The sequence below is a fragment of the Panicum virgatum genome, chromosome 6K (genome assembly GCF_016808335.1).
Source record: "Panicum virgatum strain AP13 chromosome 6K, P.virgatum_v5, whole genome shotgun sequence".
In the NCBI taxonomy this organism is placed as follows: Eukaryota; Viridiplantae; Streptophyta; class Magnoliopsida; order Poales; family Poaceae; genus Panicum; species Panicum virgatum.
Genome location: NC_053141.1, coordinates 20,220,689 through 20,246,967, shown reverse-complemented (window position 1 = coordinate 20,246,967; position 26,279 = coordinate 20,220,689). Strand labels below are relative to the sequence as shown.

At 43.0% G+C, this 26,279-nt stretch overlaps 1 protein-coding gene and 1 long non-coding RNA gene across 11 annotated transcripts; both read right to left on the bottom strand.

The window, feature by feature from the left end:
* Positions 1-227: 227 nt before the first annotated feature.
* Positions 228-7,089, bottom strand: LOC120712027. Of its 10 annotated transcripts, none has more exons than XR_005690600.1 (6): positions 6,561-7,089; positions 2,538-5,393; positions 2,311-2,424; positions 2,053-2,231; positions 520-1,939; positions 228-436 (listed from the first exon to the last, which is right to left on the bottom strand). It is a non-coding gene; the product is annotated as an uncharacterized LOC120712027 (long non-coding RNA). The 10 variants fall into 10 exon arrangements; XR_005690601.1 differs by having other exon boundaries at positions 520-1,936; XR_005690595.1 differs by having other exon boundaries at positions 520-2,231; positions 2,538-2,611; positions 4,206-5,393.
* Positions 7,090-8,365: 1,276 nt separating this feature from the next.
* On the bottom strand, positions 8,366-16,437 carry LOC120712026 (alpha-soluble NSF attachment protein 2-like). Its single transcript, XM_039997715.1, has 9 exons — positions 16,115-16,437; positions 12,157-12,206; positions 11,977-12,049; positions 11,162-11,241; positions 10,772-10,923; positions 9,634-9,793; positions 9,507-9,554; positions 9,255-9,335; positions 8,366-8,738 (listed from the first exon to the last, which is right to left on the bottom strand). Exons 1-9 carry the CDS (start codon positions 16,257-16,259, stop codon positions 8,658-8,660), a joined length of 870 nt encoding a protein of 289 aa, XP_039853649.1. The 5' UTR covers positions 16,260-16,437; the 3' UTR covers positions 8,366-8,657.
* Between the last annotated feature and the right edge of the window lie 9,842 nt (positions 16,438-26,279).

Below are 26,279 nucleotides of genomic sequence, written 5' to 3'. Positions count from 1 at the left end.
CCATTCATATTTATACTACCGAACTGAAAGTTAAATCCCTTAGATGGTTCTCCTGAAAAGAAGCAAAATGATAAGAAAAATAAGACAGCTATCCATGCATCATGCTATATATGTAACTAAAACAGGCTGGAACAACCAAGGTGAAGATGCCCAATACCACCGTGGATGGTTACCATGCATATGCAATATATACGAGTACTTTGCACGCGCCTTGGCGCGTCTAGCCATCATCAAATTAAGATAGGGCATCATTAATACATATAAACAGGTCAATCACATGGTATGGCCATATGTTAGCAGGTATATATGATAGTACAATTATTTCTCATATACAATGCACAACTACGTATTAGTACAAAAGCGCTACTGCCTATTAAATCTTCTGTATTGGCAGTGCTAAATGTTAAGTCCCTGGAATGGTTGTGTTGCTCCTGACCTGCAATCATTGCGATTTAATTCGAATTAGTGATAAATTGAAATCAATTGCAAGGTATGGAGGTAGGTGCGAATGATGGCAACCTTTTTCCAATCTGGCTTAGTGCTCTAAGCACTGACATGGTTTTGCTCTGGTCTTGTTTGCGATGAAGATGGGGAGTAAACCATTTCTCGCATTACATTGGAAGTAGCGTGCCCTGTTTTTTTCTTTTTTCTCAAGATGAGTAAATGTAGAAAACATATATTTATAATGGAACATGTAATTTATAGAGCTACTATTTAGTCTTTTAATAGGAATCTAAATACACATGTTTTTTCACGTCGGTACGAAGTGATAGAACTGATCAAAGGATGTGACAGAAAACATGGCTTCCTACTACTGCCCTTGAGCCCTCGGCTGATACCTGCTACAGTAATGCAACTAATTAGCACCAGTGCCACCCATGCTGCAAACCTGGCCGTGTGGCTTGTAAGAAGGATATCCCCTATCTGAAAAGAAAAGCACAACAGAAAAAGAATTTTTTTGCCACTCACACGTACTCCTGGAAATGGATTGGGCTAAATCCAAATTTAATTGGATTTTGGCGTTTGGATTCTACTGGATTTGGATCTAATTGGATATGGATATCCACCGCTTTAGATGAGTTAGGATTGGATTCTATTGGATAAAAAAAAAGGATAATCCAAATCCTATCGGACTAGAGGAGGAGAGCGCTACCAGCACATCTTCTTCCCCGCCCGCTCCAGCCCGACGCGAAAGCAGGCGCAAGCGCCGGCACCGGCGCGACGGCGTTCAGCCGCCGCGCAAGGAACGGCGCCTCGGCGCGGCGTCCGCATACGTCGCTGCCGCCGCCGCACGGGAACTTCACCTCGCCGTAGCTGGGCACGACGCTGGGCGCCTGCTTCCCGCCCGGCCCGTACCTGTGCTGCGCCCGCTGCGCGGCGTAGCCACACGTGCCTTGAGCGTCCATGGCCGCCGTGTGCCGCTCCTCCTTGAACCCGATGCCAGAGGCGTTGCACATGGACTGCACGGGACAGAGGCAAAAGCCAGCCGCACCAACTTATCCCTCGCCTCCGTGCGTCTTTGGTGCGGGAACGAGAAGCAAAGGACATGGCGGACTCTTTGGTGCAGCGGGGCCGCCCTTGGTGTGGCGGTGCGAGGTGCTGCCGCCATGGGCGATGCAATTAGATTATATTAGATGGATTTGGATTAAGAGGCGTTGGAATAGACTGAATTGGATGTTGTAGACTAATTGTTAGGATTGGACTAGATGTAGCTTGATTTTAGTTGGACTTCAATTGGATTCCTCCCATTGGATTTTGGATGTCAATCCAATCCCAGGAGTACTCACACACATAGAAAGCCGTATAAGAGAAGGTGGAGCAAGGGTTGGCGTCTTGGCAAGCTCGAGCACAGTATGCTATATGAAGAGTTTGGAGCACTGATGTATTTGGTTTCTGGATTTGGAGCAAGCAGGTATTTGTTATAGATTCAAGCATACTGCTGCAAGCATATTGGAAGAAAATATGCTCTGATTATAGCAAGAAAAGAAGAAAGGCCTGGGTTGGACCTGAACAAAAGTAAATTTGGGAAGAACAGAGTTGGGAAGAACTAACCTCGATGTACATGGCCTCCTCAATTTGCTGTGCAAGCTCATGGGTTAGAGCAAGAACCGATGCCTAGCACGCAACCAATCCATAATCAACTGCTGCAAAATTCCAGAACAGAACGTAGCTATTTTCTTTAGTCTAAACTGAGCTTGCTGACTCACATCGAGCTGATGGTTTCTCATAACCTAAAAAAAAGCTGGTTATAGAGCAGATCAAAACTGTAACCATAGAACGAATATCAAGAAGTATAGGTTTTTTACATACCGTGGTGAGTCTTGCCATAGCAGCCTACATTCCTAATCGGTAGAAGCCAATATCAAGTGGTTGGAGAGTTTTCTCCTTGACTTGACTTGGTGAGTGGTCTTCCAACTTTGTTTCCTGTATGGAGAAAATGCAATTGCAAAAGAAGAGGTAGATAGAAATGTTAGGATTGTGAATTGTGATTAGCTCTGATGTATATGTAGCTTGCAGTTTGTGTATTTTTTTTAAACCTGCTGCTGCGCTGGCTGGTGCTTTTCTCTCCTTTTTTTCTTGGCATGCATTTACTTGAGGTAGGACATGTTTCCTGGAAAAGATTTTGTAAGAAAAAAATATGTTAAAGATACTTTGCATGAGAGTTGAGATGGTCGGATAATCATTTGAATAAATATCTATTTTCTAAGGTGTTGTTTGAATTGAAGAACATATCTGATCTGATCTGTGCTGAATATTTTCAAAGTGCAACTATACATTCTTAGCAAAAGAATATCTGAGGAACAATATCATGAGATCAATGTCATATCCAAATAATATCCAAATACCATGTACTCCATGATGGAAAAAGAGAATAGTCCATGATAATTAATGTAGAGAGATACAAGCGGTGCTTCGCTAACATAAATAGCATCAATCATGATTAAATAATGTAATCTCACATATGCCAAACATCAAACAAATAGTTAATCATATCATCATATCTATAGATCTCCTTAATCTTAAAGAAATAGGATAGCATGTAGCCATGAGTGATTTAAACATAGAGAAGAACTCTAATTTCATAATTCAAGCACGAAGCATATCTATCATATGAAAATGTTTCCAAATAGAGCTAGTCAACCCAAAGTTCAATCCTTATATTTTAACACATATACCAAAGAATAGTAGGAAATTATTTTGAATCTCATTCATAATTCAAACTCCAATTTACCCAATGTATGATAGCACTAGGAGACATCAGTAGCGTAAACACCTTAGAGGTTATCATACACTAAGATTAACATAACCTCTACTACAACCAGCCCACTCATTAGTAAACTGCCAAGCATTCCATAGATTTTACTCACGGGAAGACATGACATAGGATAAATTACTAAATATATGTCATATGTAAATAATTTATCAACGTCAACCACAATATCAAAACCATCATCTAACAAACATTTTATACATATAGGCACTCATGTTAAAGTAGACGGGAAAATACCCACCACATAGCTACATTGGTTAAGAAGAAAAACATATTCACACCTTTCCCAATAGCTATGAAAGTCATGTATAACTTTTTAGATTACCACAAAATAGAGAAACATAAATATTCACATCAAACCCATAGAACATATATCTACTCAATTAGAACATGGTTAAATAGATTATATTATATTAGTTGTGGTTCTGAATTTTAAAGTGGAGGTAGAATAAATAATAAGTTAAAGCAAGTAGCAACCATTGCTACGTTTACTTGTCTCCCATGAAAGGATGACCACTTTAGGCGATCCGGAGTACTACCGTATGTGTTTGACATTGCAAGATTAGATAATGACTCATACCAACAATTATAGGTTACTCTAGTTTTGTCTATAAGTCAAGCATTTCTAACTTCCATCAAATTATTTTAAAATAAATTAACATCTAAAATATCAAATAAATGTGATGCCGATGGAAACATTGGTGGATTATTTTTGTAGATTTGATCAAAACTAGAGAAGTTTGACTTAGATGAAATTATTAATAACATAATTTTGGTAAACTCACTGTAACTTACAGGTAAAGTTTCTTGTGGTAAAACATATCCACTCAGATTCAATACCCGACTCGGTACAAGTACTCGTATTTGAGTGTGTGAGTGTGAGTACTAATCATTCTTGGGCTGTAAAGAGACCACTAAAACCATAGCTTATTACCGCTCCTAGCGAGTGGAGGTGGGCCTGGCCGCTATACGCGGCCATGCTCAACCTCATGTCCAGCAGCTTCTTCTCCGTCGACATGGTCGACATGGACAGCACCGAGTCGGCGCACGGGATACGGCACCACGTGGAGGAGGTCGCCAATCTGATGACCAAAGCCAACGTCTCTGACTTTTTCCCCTTCTTCCGGTCACTCGACTTGCAAGGGCTGCGTCGCAAGGCCTTTATATATAGAGTTCCAGACAACCAACTGTATGTTTGCCTCCTCCCTATCTAACACAAATAGAAATTGCAGCAAGCCGCAGTCTGCAGGGAGGCCAACATCAACCTAATGAATGGTGCACATATAAGAAACATGGCTTATTCTCCTACGCTAACATATGAAATTATTAGTCTAAAGCTCATTTCCATCCGCGTGTAACAGTAGTATAGTATGCAGCGACAACGAACTATGCCAACAAAAAACAAAACCAGATGAGGCAATTTTGATCTTCATTTATACAACAGCCCTGCTTATCTGCTTGTCCCCAACTTCATCTAGTTCTAAACAGTTAAAATTCTAAATACATACATGGGAAAGCTTCATTCCAGCTAGTGCACTATAATCAATAAGATAAACCTCTAGGAGCCAAACAGCATATCCAACCATATGCTAATTCATCATAGCAAATCAGATATAATTAGGTAAACATATAAACTTTTGAAGACGGCAAGTCATCAGATACATTATCGCCCTAAAAAGGTCAGGGTGTCAGTACAAAATAGAGAGCAATAATACATCTGAAATCTGATAGAACATAAGAGAAGCCATGAATTTGATAGGAAATGCCATTCTGCCCAGTTAAATCCTTGCCATTATAGCCACTATATGAACTGTACCAAAAATAATTAATAATTAATCCTGGCTATCTGTATGGAAATCAAGGGAAGAAAATCCACCAAACAAAGACTTAAGATTCATTGACATATTTTTCATAGGTGTGATACAGATAACAAAAAGTAATCGCAAATGGATGACACCATAAGAGAAACTAACCATCTGATCAGCTAGCATTAGTACTGTTTTAAGAGAGAATCTTCGGCTGCAGAAGTTGAATAAGTCCTCCAGACTTGGACCAAGAAGATCAATAACCATGACATTGTACTCCCCCTCCACTCCGAACCACTTCAAATGAGGAATCCCAGCTGAAGTTTAGAATAAAAAATTGTATTCAAACCAGAACCGGTGAAAATATATGAAACAAGGAATCACGTCCTCATGTTGGTACTTACTCCCCCCCCCCCCACCCAGAAGCATGTATAGCTTTAACTCATAATGAAGCTGAGGATGCCTTGATTTGACAGATAAAACATGAGATGGAGAAAAACAATCAGGTAGCATGCCCTAATGCTGAAAGGGACATTGACGAGAGTAAGACTATGTTTGTTTTCAGGAACTTTTTTAAGTCTTTGTCACATCAAAAGAAATCTTATTATTTTGGAGTATCAAATAAAATCTGTTTATAATTTTTTTTGACAGCTGAGTGCTAATTCGCGAGACGAATCTAATGAGCCTAATTAATTCATAATTTGCTACAGTGATGCTACAGTAGCCATTCGCTAATCATAGATTCATATAACTCATTAAATTTGTCTCGCAATTTAGCCCTAGGATTTTGCAGTTAGTTTTATAATTAATCTTTAATTAATACTTCTAAATACTATGATTCTTTTTGATGTAATATGGACTTAAGTTTAGCCCCGGGAACCAAACAACCCCTAAGGCTGACAAATAATACTGCTCCAAAAACGGTTAGCCACATATTGTCTCAAGGTGGTTGTATATATTCAAGATAGAAAAGCAATACCAATAGCAATGTAAATAATATTTTCCCATAGCATAATTTTTGGTTCAGTCAATCCGGTCATCCAAGGAATAGTGAAATATGCGGTGTATGACATCAAATTTACAAGTATCTTGGCACAGATGCAGACCACGATAGATCAAGTTTCAGCATGTAGTTTTCAAGGTGTTACTGTTTCATTTGCTGAAATTTGCACTACTAAAATATGAGTTGTCACTTCCTTAAAACAAAATAGGGTTGATATACAGCCTAACAAATGAACGGATAACAAGACCATGCTCTATACTTTGAACTGGATTTCCGAACTCTTGTTACTTATTATTAAAAAATCATGACCCAAAGTGAGAAGCCATGTCAATCCTTTCGCAAGCAATCACGGAACGCCAATAACATTTACAATTAGGTTGTGCCACAATATCTACACGAGAGCCCCTCGTGAAACCATTCCTAGCAACAGTAAATCAACAGTAAATGCCACCCCGCTCTGTATGTTGACGCCCGCCGCTACCTTCTTGCCAGATCCGGACGCCTCCTCGCCCACAACGACAGCCTTCTTTCTCTTCCTCTTCCTTTGCATCCTTCACTTCCGACTTGCCATCTAGAGTCCCAAATCAACGCTAGATCGAGAAGGCCCAAAGAAGATAAGCCACGAATTTGCCGAAGAAACTAAATTAAATGAATCTAAGGAACACATCTGCTGCAGCACCGGATCGGGGCGAAGGCAGCGGCGGGGTGATCGGAACAGAAGGGCGCGGCATGGCACCGCGGCCCCCCGGAGCGGGGCCTGGGGCTCGAGGTGGCCGGGATGGTGGGCAGGGGGAAAGCGGATCGGGAGGGTCCACATTCCCTCGCGCAGCGGCCTCGCCAGCCCTCGAGCCGTGCCCCCCCCCCCCGGCCCCCTCGCGCTGCTTCTCCCCACGCGGCATGCCGCCGCCCATCGCGAGCCTTCGCGCTGCCGCGGCGGGGGAGCAGCGCCGGGGTGGGGAGGGGATTGGGGAGCAGCGCGTGATTGACGGGAAGCGGAGATTTGGGGCGGGTAGGCTGACAGTCCGTAATAGAGCGAATTGGGCCCAGTTTAAAGGCAAGATTTAAAGTTTTTGAAATAGTATCTTTGCATATTTAAAATATTAAACATAGACTAATTACAAAACTAATTACAAAATTCATCTGTAAACTACGAGATTAATTTATTAACAATAATTAATCCATCATTACCACGTAGGAGTATTTACTGTAGTTTTACTGTAGCAATTTACGAGCAAACTATGCAATTAATTTTTTATTTTATCTAGATTTAATATTCCATGTATGTGGCACAAGATAGTTTTAGACTTTTGAATTTTACATCTAAACAAGACGTTAGCAGAAACATTTTAAACATTTTGGAATCATCAATTTTTGCATTGGTAATTCCTGTCCATCATGTGTGCGACGAAAAATTTTCTAATTAGTGGGTCCTCTGTGAAAGGTGGCTGAGAATATTTTATTAGGTGAAAGGAAGTTTCAACTGTTTTGGTTCCTTATAGTATAGAATCAATTTTTGCACTTGATGATTCCTGTCCAGCATGAGTGAGATGAAAAATTTTCTGATTAGTGGGCCCTCTATGATAAGTGAGAGAATATTTTAGGTGAAAAGGAATTTCAACTGTTTTGATTTCTTATAGTATAGTATAGATATATTCTCTTTTTTCTCATCAATTGCTTGCCATGTTATCACTTTTGCTTACATGGTATGTCATTTAATGAAAATGAAATTTACATTGAGAATGGTCTTAGAAATCGACAATTAAAGAATCAGCAACATGCAAGTAGGTTTCAGGGCTGTCTGTAAAGGCTGATGCTTCTTTATTGCAAAAAAGCAACATTGAGAAGGTTCACCATCTGCAGGCACGCTATAACCTTTTGGGGACTTTGATGAAGGTAGCGTTCTCTCAAGACACGAGAATAACTATTTAAAAGGTAGTGAAAAGGTCCACATGCATTTAGAGGTGGTAAGAAGTCTTAGAATTTTACCTAGAAAATTTAAAGGACGGGCTTTGGATTACTAAGAGACCACTACAGTCACAACCTACCACCCTTTGTTCGGCTGGCTGGTGCTAATTTTTTGTAAGAGAAAAATACTGCTGGCTGATACTGGTGCTAATTTTATGTAAAAGAGAAATATTGTTGGCTGAATGCAACGAAGATGCAGCGAACAGAGTCATGCAATCTGTACTGAAACATCGTAACTTCAGAACAGTTTGAGCCGGTTGTAAGAACTTCATAAAACAGGTAAGTTTACAAAACGGAGACACAGCACAGTGGAAACAAACATGATGAAGTCGGACCACCAAGGTAACAAATAAGAGGTGTATACCTTATATGGACTACCATAGCAAATAAGACAGTCGCAAATGTTAAAACAACCAAGTAACAGGAACCCCAGAAACAAGCATTCGGTACTAATTTTCATTCTGACAGCAAATCAACAGGATAGCCCAAATTGAAATTCTGTACAACCAGACCAGGGATTGATCTCATGATGCTCATTTATAAGGAACAAGAAGCCTCCACGATGAAATGCAAGCACAAACCAAACCATATCATATGAATTTTACAACAATGTTTATGTTAGGTCATCCTCATCGTCTTCCTTTTTCTTCAGCTCGTTCTTTGCCCTGAGAAGCAGGGTGGTTTTCCAAGGATCCTGAGACAAAATATTATACATTAGATGCAGGGTAGAAAGGATCAAATGAAGTAAACATGGTGTGCAATAATTCCATTTAGAGCATTTTCTAAGTAAACAATGTTATCTCACAAAGATCTGTGACACCTTGTGTTGTAGCAGCAACTCATGATCTAGCAAGTTCAAAAGTTGAAAACCCTAAAAAAAAAACCGGGCCCCAAAATTGCTGAGCTAGGCTGACCAGCCAGGGGAAGTGAGAATGTACCACAAAAAATTGTCATTCTTCAGCCGTTGGTGATCAAGGAAACAGTAGAATTAATGTGGTAGAGACATTTTCATGTTTGCTGATATTATTCCACCCAAATCAAGATGCAATTTATAAGGCCAAAATTGTATACTTTAGTTAACCCACCTTACATACAATACAATTACAAAGCATAAAGTTACAGATAGACAGGTTACCAACAAAGAATTGTAAAAACACCCTCTAACAGCTTGAAGTTACAAAATAAAACAGAGGCGTCAGACTTAACATACCAGACGTGTCATGCTATCAAATTCTTTGATGGCATCAGTGAATTTCGCAATATCTCCTTCATCCATTGATGCAGCAAGATCCTGAAATAAAAATACCTGACTGTATAAGCTCCATTGGAAACATCCTAGGATTGGATGATAAATTTAAAGTAACGGTATGAAATTTAGGGTTAGCACTAGAGAAAATGTTATATTCAAGTCCGGCATGCATTGAACAAGATCAAGAAAAAAAGGGCAAATAAGTATGCGTACAGCTAAAAGCTTGTATTCCCGTGTCCCAGAGAAAGTTGGGTCAATTTCCTGCAAAACAGTAACAGAAAATCTTAATAAAGATGACAATGACACTAACTCGTTAGGATCTCAATAGAATAGTACACACCTGGTATCGCTCCAATGAATTTGTGATAGCAACAGGATCACCTCTACATAGTTGGCAAATGCCAGCGTTAAGGAGAATGCCTCTGACACCATACTTAAGAAGATTATTATTGATTGACTGACGGGCAATCCCTTCAAAAATCTCAGTTGCCTTTGGGTACCTAGAAATAAATTTGCATGAGAAATATCAAAGTTGTAATAATGTAATTCTGCAATTACTATGACAATGTATGTGTGACCCCACATATAAGTCAATAATGATGGAAACGATTAGATAGACGATGCTACCACCTTGAACAAGGATATAACATGTTTGATAACATGTTTGACTACATAATGCCAGTTTGAACAGGAAATAGGTAGAATAGAGAAGAACAAAAACAAAGCAACCCAAATCAAAGCACGATAATTAGCAAATCAATAGGCTTAATAACTTCTGAACCCACTACCAACAACACTTGCTTCAAGATTTGAGATCTTTTATAGAGAATACATAAACAAGCTGACAGATAATCTATGTAACTGAAGCAAAGTATATGACATTAAAGAATGATCGAATTTTTGAGGCAAGTGAATGTCACCTTCAAAAGCACTGAAATAATCTTAATAGGAATTCTTGTAGCTCAGATGTCAGAACACATTTTGCTGCTACCCATTATCTAATCCAACTATTGAATATAATATATACATTCTCCAGTAAGGATAATATTAATATTATAGTCACCAACAAAAAGGAACACATAAAAAAATAAAAGTATAACAATAATAATACTGTTACTAGGGGAGGAGTGCACCTAGTTCATGCGCAGTGACATGGATTGCTGGTGACATGCTAGTAAAGACCCCAACAAAATACTACTACCTCCAATTCCAAATGCAGGATCATAGTTTGTCAACATTTTTAACTTGATCCATCAACTTATAAAAGCATTACATAGACTGACAGCACATGATTGATGTTATTAGATTCATCGTGAAAAGACTGTCATATTATATAATTCTCTATTTAAAAATAGTAACTGCAACAGAAACTGCAAGCCAAAGTATCATATTGGAAACCAGTCAATAGCATAAAAGACTTACATACGGGATCAGAGGGAGTAAGAGATAAACAATGAGTGAAATAAAGTTAATCTTACTGTTCCAACTGAGCAGCAATTTCTGCCACTTTCTGCTTGATGGTGTTTGCTTGGGATGACTGCCCCTCACTGTCAAAAAGGTCAGCCGCTCTTTCCAGGTAATCTGTAGCCTTCTCTAAATCTTGTTCTTGCTGATATATCTCACCAATGTCCTGAAAATACATCAAATTTGCACCAATATAAATAATATATTTCCCTTTGAAACAAATCATCCTTCTTTTCGAACATGACATCATGCAAAGATACTGATAAGTTGCATTGTAACAAAAGACGAAGATAAAGGGTGCTGGATAGTATCTCAAATCATCAATCAAAATGCCTGAGATAAAAATAAGACAGTAGCGTGTAGTAACACTTTTTAAAACAAAAACAAAAAAAAACTTTATTCACCTTGCTGTATCTTGCGGCCATGTTCAACCTACCAATTTCCAAGAAAAGATTAACAGCTTGATTTAGCGCCTGCGCAGCTTCTGCATTAAAGGGGGTAGTGTACACAATGAGTTAGCTACTTAGCTAAGCATGTTCAGAAAAGAAATTTAGACGTCTGAATCCTTCACTCAAATGTACGCAGTTATTGATGGAAATATGCCAGATAGCTCCGACAACTTATTTTCCTGATGATCAGGATTGCTTAGTTGGCAACACATCTTTTTTGGTATTCACAGTACTTACTTCTTAGTCGCATATTTAATCATGAAGGGGTAATCATGATGAAGGGGGCTATTCCCTCATCCTATGACACATTTTCCGATATCAGGACACTGTTTCCATGTTTCAAAAATTTTGGTAATGTAAAGGAATTAGCAGCAATGTTTCTGCTACTACTAAAACTAAAAAATAACAAGTTCCTGGAGAAATTACAGAAACAGGAAATCTAGCACATTTCCAATGTAATCAGTATGATTCATATTGAATGAAACTTGAAGTCAGTGATTTTATTTTAAATGTTAGTAGAGACTTAGCTGATGGTATAAAAATACAGAAGTAGAATGCTTAAAGAACCAATAGTTGACCAACAACAGAGAAAAAAACAGTCAACATTAAGCAAGCGGAAGTGCAGCACAAAATAACAGAATTACTTATTTCCTGATTGCCACAGGACAACTCACAAAACAGGCGCATTATACCAATTATAACGAATAGAGAATACAAATTCACAGACAATTAGTGGTGGAGTATGCATGATACTCAGAAGGTGGAGGTACCCTGAGGTGAGAATTTTTTGTAGCAATTTGCAGCCTCAACGTATGCTGAGGCAGCCTCATGCTTGCTATCTCCCTGTTCAGAAAAGTGATAAGCACAATAAGCATCATACCATTTCAACAGCATGATTTGTCAAGATGACAAAATAATAATTCAAAAGATAAGCAAAGCAATGAACAAACCTTTAAATGGCAGTTTGCAATCTTGATGTACACTGATGCAGCTCTGCTCCCTGAACACCAAATTAATTATTTTAATGAAAACAATAAAATCATGGCACACTGACATATCAAGGTCATTTTACTATCAATCTCTTGAATAAAACTTTATTCTACTATACTTATGAAATTCTGTGAGTGCACCCACAAAATATAAATAAACCCTATGAACTGACAGCACATGGATTCCAGATACACTACAACAATTCAAGCATATGCATGATGCTCCCTCCCTCATACTCTTATTACTATGCACCCTAGAGGGGGAGCGACGGGAGCAGTCGGGCGCTCCCTGGGTGACACGTGCCGGGGAGAGGACGCCCGACGCGGCTCCTCGTCTCCTCGATTCGTCGTTTGCCCGTTTCGCGGAAGTCGCGCGGCGCCCTCTGCATGTGGGCCTCGCTGCTCACGCCCGACGCGGCTCGTCGATTTGGCATTCGCCTGCGTGTGGGCCTCGCTACTGCCGCCACGCCTCTCCTGCGCCCCCCACCCCCCCCAGCTCTCCTCACCCTCTACGTGCGAGCCTACCTGCTGCCGCACCGCCTCCCGCTGTGTGCGGGACCCGCCGGGCTCTCCTCTCGTGGAGGCGGCGTAGGGTTTGGGGAAGGTTTGGGTGAGGGCGGAATCTTGGCGCCGTGCGAGGAGGGCAGTGGCGGAGGATTCCGGCCGCGATATTTAGGATCGGTGCTACAAAAGGATGGCGACATTGATGAAGATGTTAGGCATAGAATTTCAGCTGGCTGGTTGAAATGGCGGCAAGCTTCTGGCATCCTTTGTGACAAGAGGGAGCCACAAAAGCTAAAAGGCAAATTCTATAGGATAGCAATTCGTCCGGCGATGTTATACGGTGTTGAATGTTGGCCTACAAAAAGGCGACATGTCCAGCAACTGAGTGTAGCAGAGATGCGGATGTTGCGATGGTTTTGCGGGCACACAAGGAGGGATAGAGTCCGGAACGAAGTTATTCGGGATAGGGTCGGGGTGGCACCGATTGAGGAGAAACTTACCCAGCATCGGCTGAGATAGTTTGGACATGTCCAACGAAGACCTCCTGAGGCGCCGGTGCGTAATGGGGTTCTTGAGCGGGTCAATAATGTAAAGAGGGGTAGAGGTAGACCTAAAATGACGTGGGATGAGTCGGTTAAGAGAGACCTTAAGGATTGGAATATTTCTAAAGAGATAGCTTTGGATAGGAGCGCTTGGAGACTAGCTATCAATGTGCCTGAACCTTGAACTTATTTCTTTCGGGTTTCATCTCTAGCCTACCCCAACTTGCTTGGGGAAAAAGGCTATGTTGTTGTTGTTGTTGTTGTTGTATTTACTGTTTGTGCGTCTGCTATCTTCAGGTGCTCTGGTTGTGGGGCGCATTGTCAGCAGTGAACTCCTGCTGCTTGTTCAACTAATCAGGCGTCTGCTATTTGACCATATTTTCTCCTCATGGGTCCGCTACCAATTCTGGGTAACAATTAGCCCCCCTCTGTCCTTAAATGGTGTAGTAGTGGATTGAAATAGTTCTTGTTCCCCCAAATTGATCTGCAATTCTTATCCTGTAGCCTTTTTGTGTGCCCATGATTTTGCTACAAGTCCGTCGAGCAAGTGACCTACATAGCGATCCCCCAATGAGGCACCTTTGGGTGATGAATTGAGCTGTAGAAACGTACCCATATTATAGTCCATGTTACAGTTGATTACAGTTAGGCCATCTATGCATCAGAAAACTAAATCCATTTGATTCGAAGATGTAGGTCTTTCAGTCAATTGAAACATGCAATCCCTGATGCTGTTCTTCTTAAACGATAAAATGCATTTAATCACAAAGGGAAAGGTGATAACCTACATCTATTTCATCGTTTGTGCCAATGTGTCATCTCCTATTTCTAAGATTCTGAAATCAGTTTTGTTTAATAACTGTGGAGGTATCTAGCACCTTTTTTTTAAACTCTGAAGCCTACCATAAATGTGGCACCTCAACTCTTATTCTTTGCATGTCACCTCATGTAAACCACCTTTCACTTTGCTATCAATATTGGGAAATCATCTGAATAGTTTTGGCAACATCTAGATGCTAAACAGGCTATACAGTTTAGCTATGGAAGCTATTTAGTTTACCATTATTAGTTATGTAAATTTTGTTTTCTAGCATGTTCCTTTGGTCCCTGTAATTTCATTTATCTCTATCTGGTCACCAACAGGGAGAACCAACTTTTACATAAGAGAAGATCGCAGATACCTAATGTTTGCGTAGTTGAGTATGTTGTGCTTTGACTTGAGATTATCGGGCTTTCCAGTGAGTCTTTTCTTTATTTGAGATTATCAGGCTTTCCAGTGAGTCTTTTCTTTATTAAAATAAAAAACATTTCATAATATACTTGGACATATCTTGCAGCTCTTTGTGCTACTCAATAAGCCAATGATCTGAAGTAGCCAAGATAGCAAAAACATTACAGGTCGAATTCTATCTCAATTTGTGGTACTCAATGTTCTGAAGTGCTCTATATCAAGTTAGTATAAGAATAGTAGCATTTCATAGGAAGGAAGGTACAATCAGTTGTTTTTTTTGTTTAAAATTCTCATTTCAAATCATGATAAGTTTGGTAAATTATTTTCTCATTATTTCTTTTACTATTTGTTTGGCAGTACCAGATTATATGTTTAAAACCTTGGATTTCAGATGTAGCTCGTGGCACCCAATAAGGCATCAACCATATCTAGCGATGCACTTTTATTCTTATTAATTATTAAATTAAGGGGTTACTGATTTCATGTTCATATCTTCCTTTATGGACTTTACCCCATGAGTTGCAATTCCAAAGTGCAACAACCATGAAGAAGTTCCTTTTTTTTAAAAAAAATTAGCTTCAATCATGAAACTGATATGTGGTAGTTTCACCTTTGATTCTAAAGGTTTGGACCTTTGGGTGAAAAGTTCAATTTATTTTCTCATTGCTGGTGCTTCTTGCAAGTTTTTTGGGTTCTAAGGCAGTAATCTAGGTTCTTGATATTTTCAACGGTTACATATCTCACACACTGCCATAGTTTTCCATCTCATGTTGTCTCATGCTATAGTGTGTCCGCTCTTGGAGAAATTGAGTACTACTTCATTTCAGGTATCAGTTTGAAAGGGGGGCGGCCAACACCATATGACCACTATCTTGTGCAAGCTGCTCAAACCCACTACATATGCAGTTATTTATGCTTTATCATTTATACATGTGTAATTGACCTATCTTTATTTTATCTTTACGACGAAAGATTGTATGGCTTGGTCAGTTCTAGAGTTTTATGGTGCGCTACTTGATTACATGTGTATAATTATTAGTTTGCCGCCTTGCCGGCCGTTTAAGAATAGTCTTGCTTTTTTTGTTGCATGGGCTGCACAAGTCAGTAGCAGCGCACACAAGCAGCACCGGCGCGGCGAAGCGCGCCAATCTTCCTAGTTCAACCATATGGGTCAACAAAACCCACATCAAAGAACATATTTGGATCAAATACACAGGAGATGCAAATGAAACAACCTGATCTGAAATAGAACGAGGGGCACACAACTCTCTTTCAGAATAAGCCACTTAGACAAGACGCCAAATGTTTAGTATCCTTCTATAGCAGTCGGAGACAAACAAGCACAATCTTTGTGCTCATGGAATCAATTCATGCAGCACTAGCTAGCATCCTCAGACGAAACCTAGCGCATCTAAGATCACGCGGCGCGGCCGTAGATCCGCAGCCCAAGATCCCACTCCCCGTCCTAACCGCTCGCTACTGCGCCGAACCAAACACCGCGGCCCCGATCCCGGGCCCCGATCCGGCGGCAGATCTAACGGCTGGAGGCAGCAGCGACAATCGAAACGAACAGATTGGGGGCGGAAGTAATTGGGGGAGAGGGCGTGGCGAGAGGGGGATCTGCGCAGCCAGGAGCGCTCACAGTTCTTGGCGAGCTTGAAGGAGTTAGCAGCCTTGTCGAAGAGGTCGGCGGCGTCCTCGTACTTGGAGCCGAAGATGCCCCAGCCCGTGAGCTTCTTCTCCGCCTTCTTCTCGAAGTCGTCCCCGCGAGCCTCGTGGTCGCCCATCGTCGCCGCCGCGACGATCTGTGTCTCTGTCACGCCTACTCCTCCGCGGCGGTGGCCGGCGAGGGGAGAGGCCGGAAGAGGAAAAAGGGAGAGGGGGGAGGGGAACGGCGCACACCCACGCGGAGGGGTGGGATGTCTGTTGGGTGCGTCTCTGCTTGCTTCGTCGTGCGGTCTGTTGACGGGGTCGGGGTGCGCAGCCGCGCGGGTGGGGTACTGGGTGCCCTGGGTGGGGCCCGCCGCGCAGTCGAGTTTCTGCGACACGGCGCCAGAGGGATACACGCGGCGGATGAACAGCGTATGTTTGGTTCGGCTCTGAATTTGTGATTTGGCCATTGTCAAAGGTGAATTTCTGTGTCTGAGGTGTACATTAATCGTTGTTGCCGTGTAGTATGCCCAATGGACGACCCTTTGAGGTGTAGTATGTACATGACTTTTTTTTAAGAAAATACAAGTGTTCCTTTGTCTTTTTAGTTTGTTTCTTTGTTTTTTTAGATTACGCAGTACAACTAAGACACTCACAACGCACGCACACTCACACTCCTATGAATACACGTATAAACCCTACCCCTATGAGCATCTTCGAAGACTGAGCCGGCAAATCCTCGAAATTGACGAAGTCACCACAGGCACCTCGCTGTCGACGGGAATGTCGCCTACTACTGAATGCACAATGCCGTTAAATCCCAGAATATTCGCTCCCATGAGGAGTCGAACCCAGGACCTCAGGTGCTACCGAGGCTCTTGTAACCACTAGACTAAAGGCCCTTTCAACTTGTTAGGTGACATTTTGTAGGGATTTCCTTTAACGGTGGCACGATTAATGTTGGGACTTAGGAATATTGACAAAAATAGATCCTCATCTAAATTATAGGAAATATTGGGACTTAGGAAGATATGTGGTGCCTACTCTATAGGAAATATTGGTAATTGGCAAAATATGCATCCTCTAATTTGTACGATAAATTAGGGCATATGCAAAATATACATAATTTTATCTATGTATTTTCCTGTCCATAGAAAAAATTCGGACTAAATACACGTTCATCAGTGGGTGAGAGAGAGGGAGGGAGGAAAAATGGAGCTAGGGTTTTCGGGGGAGGATGGTGCCAAGGGTTTACATCCGGCGACGGAGCGTTGTCGCTCATCCTGTTGGTGGAATAATTTATATTGTAAATTGAATTTATCATATGATAAATTTAATATGTTGAAATTATGTGTTTGTAGGAACTGATCAGTTGAGGTGTGTTTTTTAACTCTATATATGTGTAGTGTTTTATTGTGTAAAATATCCATGTTTGTACTTTCTAGTTTTCAAGTAAGTTGGGATTATATAGGTTTGTCTTAAACTATCACATATTTTTATCCAGACATTTGAACCCAGTAGTGGCGATGGATTGGCCATATGTACTTGGGCACGGTAAACCCATGGCCACATGTACTTGGCACGGTAAACCCGTTTAAGCTATGAGAGGTTACAAGAGCCGCTATGAGAGGTTACAAGAGCCTCCTAGCACTTCAGGTTCTGAATTCGACTCACCATAAAAGCGAATTTTCTAGTATTTAGCGGCGTTGTGTATTCAGTGGCAGTCGATATTCTCATCGACAGCAAGTTACCTGTGGTGATTTTGTCAATCTTAAGGATTTACCTGCTCAGTCTTCGAAGATGCTCATAAGGATAGGTTTGTGTACGTGTGTTTATAGAGGTATGAGTGTGTGTATTGTGAGTGTATGAGTTGGATTGTAATCTAGAAAAAATAATTTTTTCCCTATTTTTGGGGTATGTATGGTCGTATGGTGCCATTGCGATGCTCAGTTTGTAACTTTGTATGTATGTACAATTTTACACATTTTTATACTCACTCTCACTTAATTTGCTGTTACACGTATTGAGTGGCCATGCACGTGGCATCTACCTTTTTGCTTTGCCCATGTTTCCGGGGGCAGTGCTCCCACCGAGTGAGTAGCAGAGGCAGCAGCTCAAACCTCCGTGGCTCCCTGTGACGATGGTTTGCTTCCGCTCAAGTCTCCTCTCTCCATCGATTTGTTATCTCTGTTCCCCAAAGCTACAGGCCTCCAGCACCTTCCAGCGATCCATCCTTCCCTTCCTTTGATACGGTAGCGTACAGGCATCCAGATACACATCCATGCCAATGCCAGAGCAGTAGCTAGGGGGCTGTTTGGATGCTGCCTGCCAAGCAGCTCCGACGCCAGGCAGCGCCCCCCGGTGTTGGATTTCGGTCGCCTGGGGCTGAGATTGATTGCCTGGCAGGCAAGCTCAGGCTAGAGCGCCATCCAAACGAGCCCTAGGTCTCCCATTTCCTTTGCCAGACCCTATACCGCGGAGCGACAAAGCAGTAGGGAGCTCCCGCCCTCCCATCTGCAGCTGCAGCTTGTGCTCCCCGGCTCGTCTGCGCACGGCGTGGGTAGAGGGGCTGCGAGGCACAGTAGAGGCATATAGGGATGGAGGGTGGCACAGCGGTGGGAAAGATTGCTGCTGGCTGCTGTGGCGGCGAAGCTCGAAGCCAAGCGTGGTGGCCCCGGTGGAAGGAGACAGCGGCGTCAGCGAGGTCCACTAGCCTGATTCATGTGGGAAGGTCGCCGTCGTGGTCTCGCTCTGGCTCCGCACGGGGCGTGGCGGTGCAACCTTCTTCCCCACCGCCGCCCGCCCTTGATTCGTCATCTCCGGTGAGGCTCCCTTCAATTCCTTGCGTAGGGAGCTTCCCCGTCCTCTCCTCGACCGATAACGGTCCTCACCCGGCTGATTCCCCTTCCGTAGGTCCTCCTCGGTGGAGCTCTATTGCCACTGCCGCCGAACGTCGTCGCCCCGCCTCCTCGCCGCTGCTCCCCATGTTGTGCTTGGCCGGTGAGCTTCACCGCGCCCTTGGGTAGCTGGTGCGCGTGCGCGGCCGGCCTCCGCTCGCCTCCTGGCTGCCTACCCCAGCCAGCCACCGCACCAAGCCGCCGCGGGCGTGTACGCAGCGCCACGGGCCACGCTCGTGCGCCGGGTCGGGGCAGCCGACCGGACATGAAAGAGGGCGGCGAGGCAGGGGTGGGCAAGCGGCAGAGCAGGGGCGGCGACAAAGGCAGGGGGCTGGCGGTGGCGGAGCAAGGTCTACACAGCGTAGACAGGAGCGGAGGCATCGGGGCAGACGACCGAGCGGACGATTTGGATGAAGAGGCAACCCAATCGGATGGTCGCTGGTTTTTCGGGTGATGTTGGATGAAGAGGCGGCCCGATCGGATGGTCGCTGGTTTTTCGGGTGACGTGGCACGATCAGCTTCCAGAGAATCGCCTGAGCGGGACGCGCTTTCGTGTTTTAGAGATTTGGCCATTGTCAAAGGTGAATTTTTCTATAATACCATCAAATATTTGGATTTTTGGAATGCTGTTTTGAAAATATATCTTTCAGCTGCAATGTCTTTTCTTATTTTTACAATTCATTCATTCCATGATTTTTTTTCTACCCACACGAACTCATCGTTTTGTCCTCAAGGCACTAGGCTTATTCCCTTATCCGCTTGGCCCGGCATGATTAGGCCGGCATGATTGGCCTGTTTATCTATTCGTGCCGAGTCAAGAAGGTCCATGTGTCTAGACATAGGACATAAGCACAGGCACGACACGATGGTCTATTTCGCGTGCCAGGCCAGCACGATTACCTAAACGGGCCTGACATGCCGTGTCGGCCCATGGCTCGTCATCCTTGCCACCACTTCAACAGCCCATATTTTTACCATCTATTCAAATTTCACAAGTAAAAAATTGAAATTTTCACACATTCAAACCTAGACATAGCCACATTAACAAGGACTACATATATTAAATAACTTGAGTTGTTTTACTTGCTGCCTCATTAAAAATCTTTGTAGGTAAAACCTCACACCTCGTGAGGAGAAAACCCTACAAAAGAAAAGAGTACGACTAGCTCTAAATTGTTCAATTACAACATTTCAAGTTCAATTCGAGTTTGGACTTTGGACCACATGCCCATACCACACTACACAGATTCAGCTTCATCAAGATACAAGTTTTCAAAAGAGTCTTGCAGTTCTTCATGCTCTATGGCATGATGAAGTCTTGCATCTCCTTGCTCCCAATCCTTCACTAGAGCTAGCATCTCCATCTTCTCAGGGCCCAAACGCTGTCGCCGCTCCTTGATGATCTTGCCCGTTGTATTAAAAGCAGACTTTGATGAATTGTAGAAACAGGCATAGTCATAACATCTCTAGCTAGGATTGAAAGAACAGAATATGATAGCTTATGCTCATGCCACCAGTGCAAGATGTTGAAATCATCATCAAACTAGTTAATTGTATCACTGTCTAGGTAGGTAGACAGTTCAGAAGTAGCTGCTAGAGAAGCACCAGAAGTTGCAGCTTGCAGCAAAGCACTACCAGATGATCTTCTATGCAAGGAGGAAGTAAAACCAAGACTAGGACTTCCACTACCAGTACCAGAATCAGAAGCATCATCATTATAGATCTTGCCCCAAGCAGTCTTAGTTGTGGGACATTCCATCCATTATTACATTTGTAGTAGAAAGGCACTTGAATTGACTCAACGACAAAGATGGATCGGTGAAGTCCTGGCGGCCGACTCTACTCACCGCGGCGCGGGCTACTTGCCCGACAAGTCCCGGTGGCCGCCTCCTCTCATGGCGGCTGTATGGTCGAGATGGCGGACTGGAAGGGAGTGAATAGTCCTTTCTAAAACTTAAAACGTTGCCGGCTATCCGAAACAAATGCGGAATTTAAACTAATCGGGCTAGCCAAGACTACACCCATCTATCTAATTGAGCAACTAAGGTGCAGGGTTAGGTAGAGCTCACCTACACAATTCTAGTTTGCAAGGTCACACAAGCCTATGCAACTAGTACTCGAATAATCGGGGAGCTCCTACACATACTAGTATGCAAAGCACACAAAGCCCAAGCACAACTAGAACTTACTCAACTAGCAAAGCAACACAAACTAAACTAAAGAGTTTAAAACTACTTAGCTACACAAACTAAGCAAGGCTACTTAAGCTACACAAGCTAACAAGCACAAGGGAGAAAAACTATTTAACTACAAAAGTAAACTAGTTACACAAGAGCATCCACAACTCACTAGCACAAGAAAACGAGCAAGTAAATACAAAATTGTATATGTCTAGAAAAACTGGTATCACCGGTTTTGCAAATTCGGTGCCACCGGTTTCGCCCTGGCAAAGAACTCCCAAACTGAAGAGTAAGGCTAGAGAGCTCCAAATCAGGCCAAATTTGGAGATGATCATTGAATTGACTTCCTCGGGTATATCTCCAAGTTCCTGTACTCAAAACACAAGCACCACTATATCGAGCAACTTCACCACAACTGTAAATTATGCACAAAGAAAATCAAACCATTAGGGAGACACAAGATTTTATCCCGAGGTTCACTTGGTTGCCACCAAGCTAGTCCCCGTTGAGACAAGTTTTAAGGTTGCCATCGATCCTCTTGAGTGGTGACTCTTGAAAGGACCTTAATCGCGTGATGTCGCCTAGAGGGGGGGGGGGTGAATAGGCATTTAAAACAAATCTTGCAGATTAAAACACTTAAAGCACACAGTTAGTCACCGACCGGTCAGACCGGTCATACAGACCAGTCAGACCGGTCCTGCACTTAGAACCTGTGACCAACTTACCAACCGGTCAGACCGGTCTTGCTTAGAACCTGCACAAATAAGATTAATTCCCTTTCCTCGAGCTCTAGCACAACAGTAACTTGGTGTAGTGCTTCTACAAGTGATGGAAAATATATTCTACACACCTGCACACACAGAAATAACCCAACCAAGTAGATCGAAGTGGAAGCACAGATAAAGCTAGAGCACAAGATATGAGGCAAACCAAATGAAGAAGATGCAAAGGAGACACAGAGATTTGTTTCACTGAAGTTCGGATTCACCACATTCACCATGTGTGAATCCTACTCTCCGTTGAGGAAGCTTATGGTGACCATAAGGTCAAGCTATCTCCTCCTTTCCACTATATGACCATATGCCCTCGTGGCACACAATCACTGCTGCAACAAATTTGCCGCTGCTCAAGCTTGGGAGCTAGCCGGCGACGCCTAGCCGTTTAGGAGGCTTCACCTCCAAGAGTAACAAATGCTTTAATCAAGTTGGCCGACGCAACCTTAAGTGCTCAAGTTAGGGATTATGCTCTCACTGCTTAAATGATCTCTAAGCAAAGATTTCACTCAACCCAACTCAAAGGATTCAACTCTAATCACTCAAATCTCACAAAGAGAGGTTGGGGAGGACTTCTCAATTGCTCACACAGCTCAGAGATCACTATGTAGGAAAAGGCCTATAGTGACGGGCATCGCGCCCGTCACTCCTACATCATCACTGTTTAGAACAGAAGGGTGACGGGAATTTGCTCGTCACCTATGTGACAAAAAGGTGATGGATATGAGTATACAACCGTCACCTTTCTTGGTGACTAGACCCCCCGTGTGAGGTCTTCGTCCGTCACCTTTGTCTACTCCAGGTGACGGGCCTTTAACAAAACCCGTCACTTATCAGTATGTAGAAGGTGACGAGCTTCAGTTTAGCACTGTCACCTTTTTCGGTGACCAGGTCCCCCGTATGAGGTCTATGGCCGTCACCTTTGTCCAACACATGTGACGGTTAGCTCACGTCGCCCGTCACCTACGATTCTAGATAAGTGACGGGTTGTGCTTTACTGCGCTGTCACCTTGTGAGTATACAGAAGTGACGGGTTTGGTTGTTGCAGGTCACCTTAGAACCTGACCCCTGCAAGCTGATATTTGTTTCCTGGCTGCATCCTAGAGCACAGCTAGGATTTGACAGCCTTCTTGTTGATCCAGCAAACACACAAAATAGAACTCAATTGATATCTCACAAAGCTTACATAAGAAACAACCACCAACTGTACATGACAAACTATATATTGTATCTCTGCACTACAAATTAACAGTACACATATATAATAATCACATGAATCGAGAGTACGTCCATGAAAGAAATCAGTTCAGCTGTGACAGTGGAAGTCACCTTTGTCGCTTATGACATCTACAAGCAAGAAGGAGGCAAGCCTTTCTCTAATAGCCGAGAGCTGCTTGTTGTTCAATTGCTTGTTCGGATGACCTCGCACGTCCTAGCAAAAAGTGACAGTCAAATGATGAATGCTTGTACAACAAATATATATATGTTGATGCAGCAAGCGGTCAGAGATATATTTGACAAAGGCTTACTTTTGCTCCTTTAAGGTTTTTGAAACTTGCAGCAAGGCGGATCATGTGGTATGTAACATAGAACCCGTATTCATTTCTAGGTCCTTGCTGCATGCACTGCTCAAGATGATATATACTGTTTGGACAAATATATTATTTAGTGAAATCATAAAAACTTAGTATGCAGGCGGTCAGAGATATACCGGAAAATCGGTCACATGCGTCAAATTGGTTTTTGGAAGACAGTGCTCGGCTCGAAAGGTGGAGGAAGCATTGCATTAGGCGTTATGGATGTCGTTAGCTGCAAATTAAATAGGTGACAAGCTCCAAATGAGAAGATTGCAAATGTGTTAACTCAGAGATATACCTATCAATAACCACCTTGATGCTAATGTAGTCTCGTTGTCCCAGAGTGATGCCATCGTCGCCGCGTGGTCTTACGGAGTACAAGTACCACACTATTTCCCACTTCGGACAGATGACGACTAGGAGATAGTGGGTGCCTGTGTGGTGCGCAGCAAGCACAGAACCTGGTGAAGACTTCAAGACCGTTGAGATGGCAGACTGTATGTGCTGCGGATCCGAATTGATCACGCTGGCAGAGAAATCCTGGGGGTCAATGAATGCAACACCAAGCTGACGTTCCTTTGATTCTCTGGCCAATTGCCTACATACAAATACATTAGTTTTCAGGAAGCTGACATAGGGTTTAGCATTACGAATTAATTAAGAATGACAGTGAACAATCTTTTGTGCTATATATACTCACAGTGTCAAGCAATGGATGAGGGAGGTGTCCAAGTCATCGAGGTTGAAGACGTCGTATTGATCAGACCAAGAAACGGAGAAAAAACCAGGCCCACTGTGCAAGTCCTCAGCCTTGAATTCACCCACGATTGACGTATTATCATTGTCCATGGCATGGGTGATGTAGTGGTTGTGGAGTCCCTTGGTATTCACTCCTGCAGTGGCCAGATCCAGCTCTGACAACATTGGCTTGCCCATCTCAAACTTGGAGTGAGCAGAAGTCCATACATTCTTTGCTGGTTCCTTGGGTGCCACCTCACCCTTTGATTCCGTTGCTTTCTATGCTGATTCCTTGGGTTCTGCCATACCCCTTCCCTTTTTCTTTGGGGTGGCTGGTCTCTTTTTCTTTGGTTGGGGGGTGTTGGCGCTCCTTAAGTACCCATTTTATCCCTTGTTTATCCTTGATAATGGCATGAATTTAATATCAAAATCACTAACCGTCTTAACCCCAGCCTCATTATTGGTCATTTTCACACTTGCACATATATTTTGGAGGAACTTCGTTTCTGCAGGTTTTTGGCCTATTTTGGAACATGAAATGACGAGGCCCGTGATCGAGCGCTAACACGGAGAAAGATGAAGGCCAAAGCCCAAAGGGAGGACCAAAGCCCATGTTGATTCGAAGCCCATTCACGCACATCCATCCTCCAAGACAGCCCAAAGGACCGAGCCCACGAAGATGAGATCAAGATACTTCAGAATTAAGCAAAGCAAATGAAGATTTAAGGAAGGATTCCCTATCCTATCCTTTCCTCGAAGATATCTCCAAGATAACAACGTCCAAAGGGGTGCAATCGTGAAGGACAGAAACTCTAGAAGATGCGAGGAGTCTACACGCGAAAGATGAGACCGAGGCGAGCCCGAAATGGGGTAGGCCGGCCGGCCTAGGCCCATGGGGCCGGCCGGCCCAGCCCGTTTTCGAGGCGGTTTAGCCTCCCCTTCGACCGGTGGCTTCCTCGGCTTATAAATAGCTCACACCTTATTCAAATCGGAGCATCCATCCACCCAGAACTCGACGAAAACCTAGGGCCAAGACCGGAGGGAGACGACGGCCGCCACAAGTCTTCGAAGTTGTCTAGGAGATGGCTTAGGCCACCCCTAGCTGCCATGGCCTCCCTGCGTGGTTGTGCCATGGTGGAGTTCATGAGCTAGTTGGAGTCGTCAATGGTATGTACTCGGTGGTGACAATCCAAACGAATCTATTATGTGAGTAATGATAATCATGTCTTCCGAATCTTTTAGCGATCATGTTCTCTCTTTCGATTTCGTTCTTTTCTTTGGGTTTGCTTCATCTTATATCTATTATCGAGATAGATCGCTTAGCATGATCTTGTAGTCATGGTGGCTAGAGGTTCATGGCGGAACTACCAAAGGGGGTTCGACTTGCTTCAGGGTATTTCGTTCAAAAGGGGGGCGTCGTGACAGGCCGTCTCCACAGAGTAGGCGGAGTATCGAGGGATCGGATTGGAGATTTTGAGTTTAAAGATGCTTTTGATTGAGATGCATGATTTATTTGCTCGTTAGCTTGAACTACAACTAGATGACGATAGGCCTAGTCATGTCTTTGGTTTTGCTATGATTAAGCCTATGTTCATGGATGAGATCAACCTTTACACATCACTCATATCTATCAAATGTTTACCCTTTATATGCAATCAATGCTTCATGTTAGGATAGATTCGTTAGATTAGATGGAAAACCTAGGTAGTTCTTTGTCGATCCACGGATTGATAAACCTTGGAGGAATACTCTGAGGGAAAAGCTACACGAAACCGTGCGCTTGCGGTATACAAATCGGGGCGCTAAGGAGCGTCAACAAGCTTTTCTGGCGCCGTTGCCGGGGATCGGCAACACGAACCCTATGGCGATCTATCTAGTTTTTGGACTAACCCTAATTTTATTATTGCATATATCTTTGTTTTCTTGTTTGTATCCTTGAAAGTAGGTGGAAAAAGTTAGACACCAAACTTGGACTTAGAGAAGTCCATAATC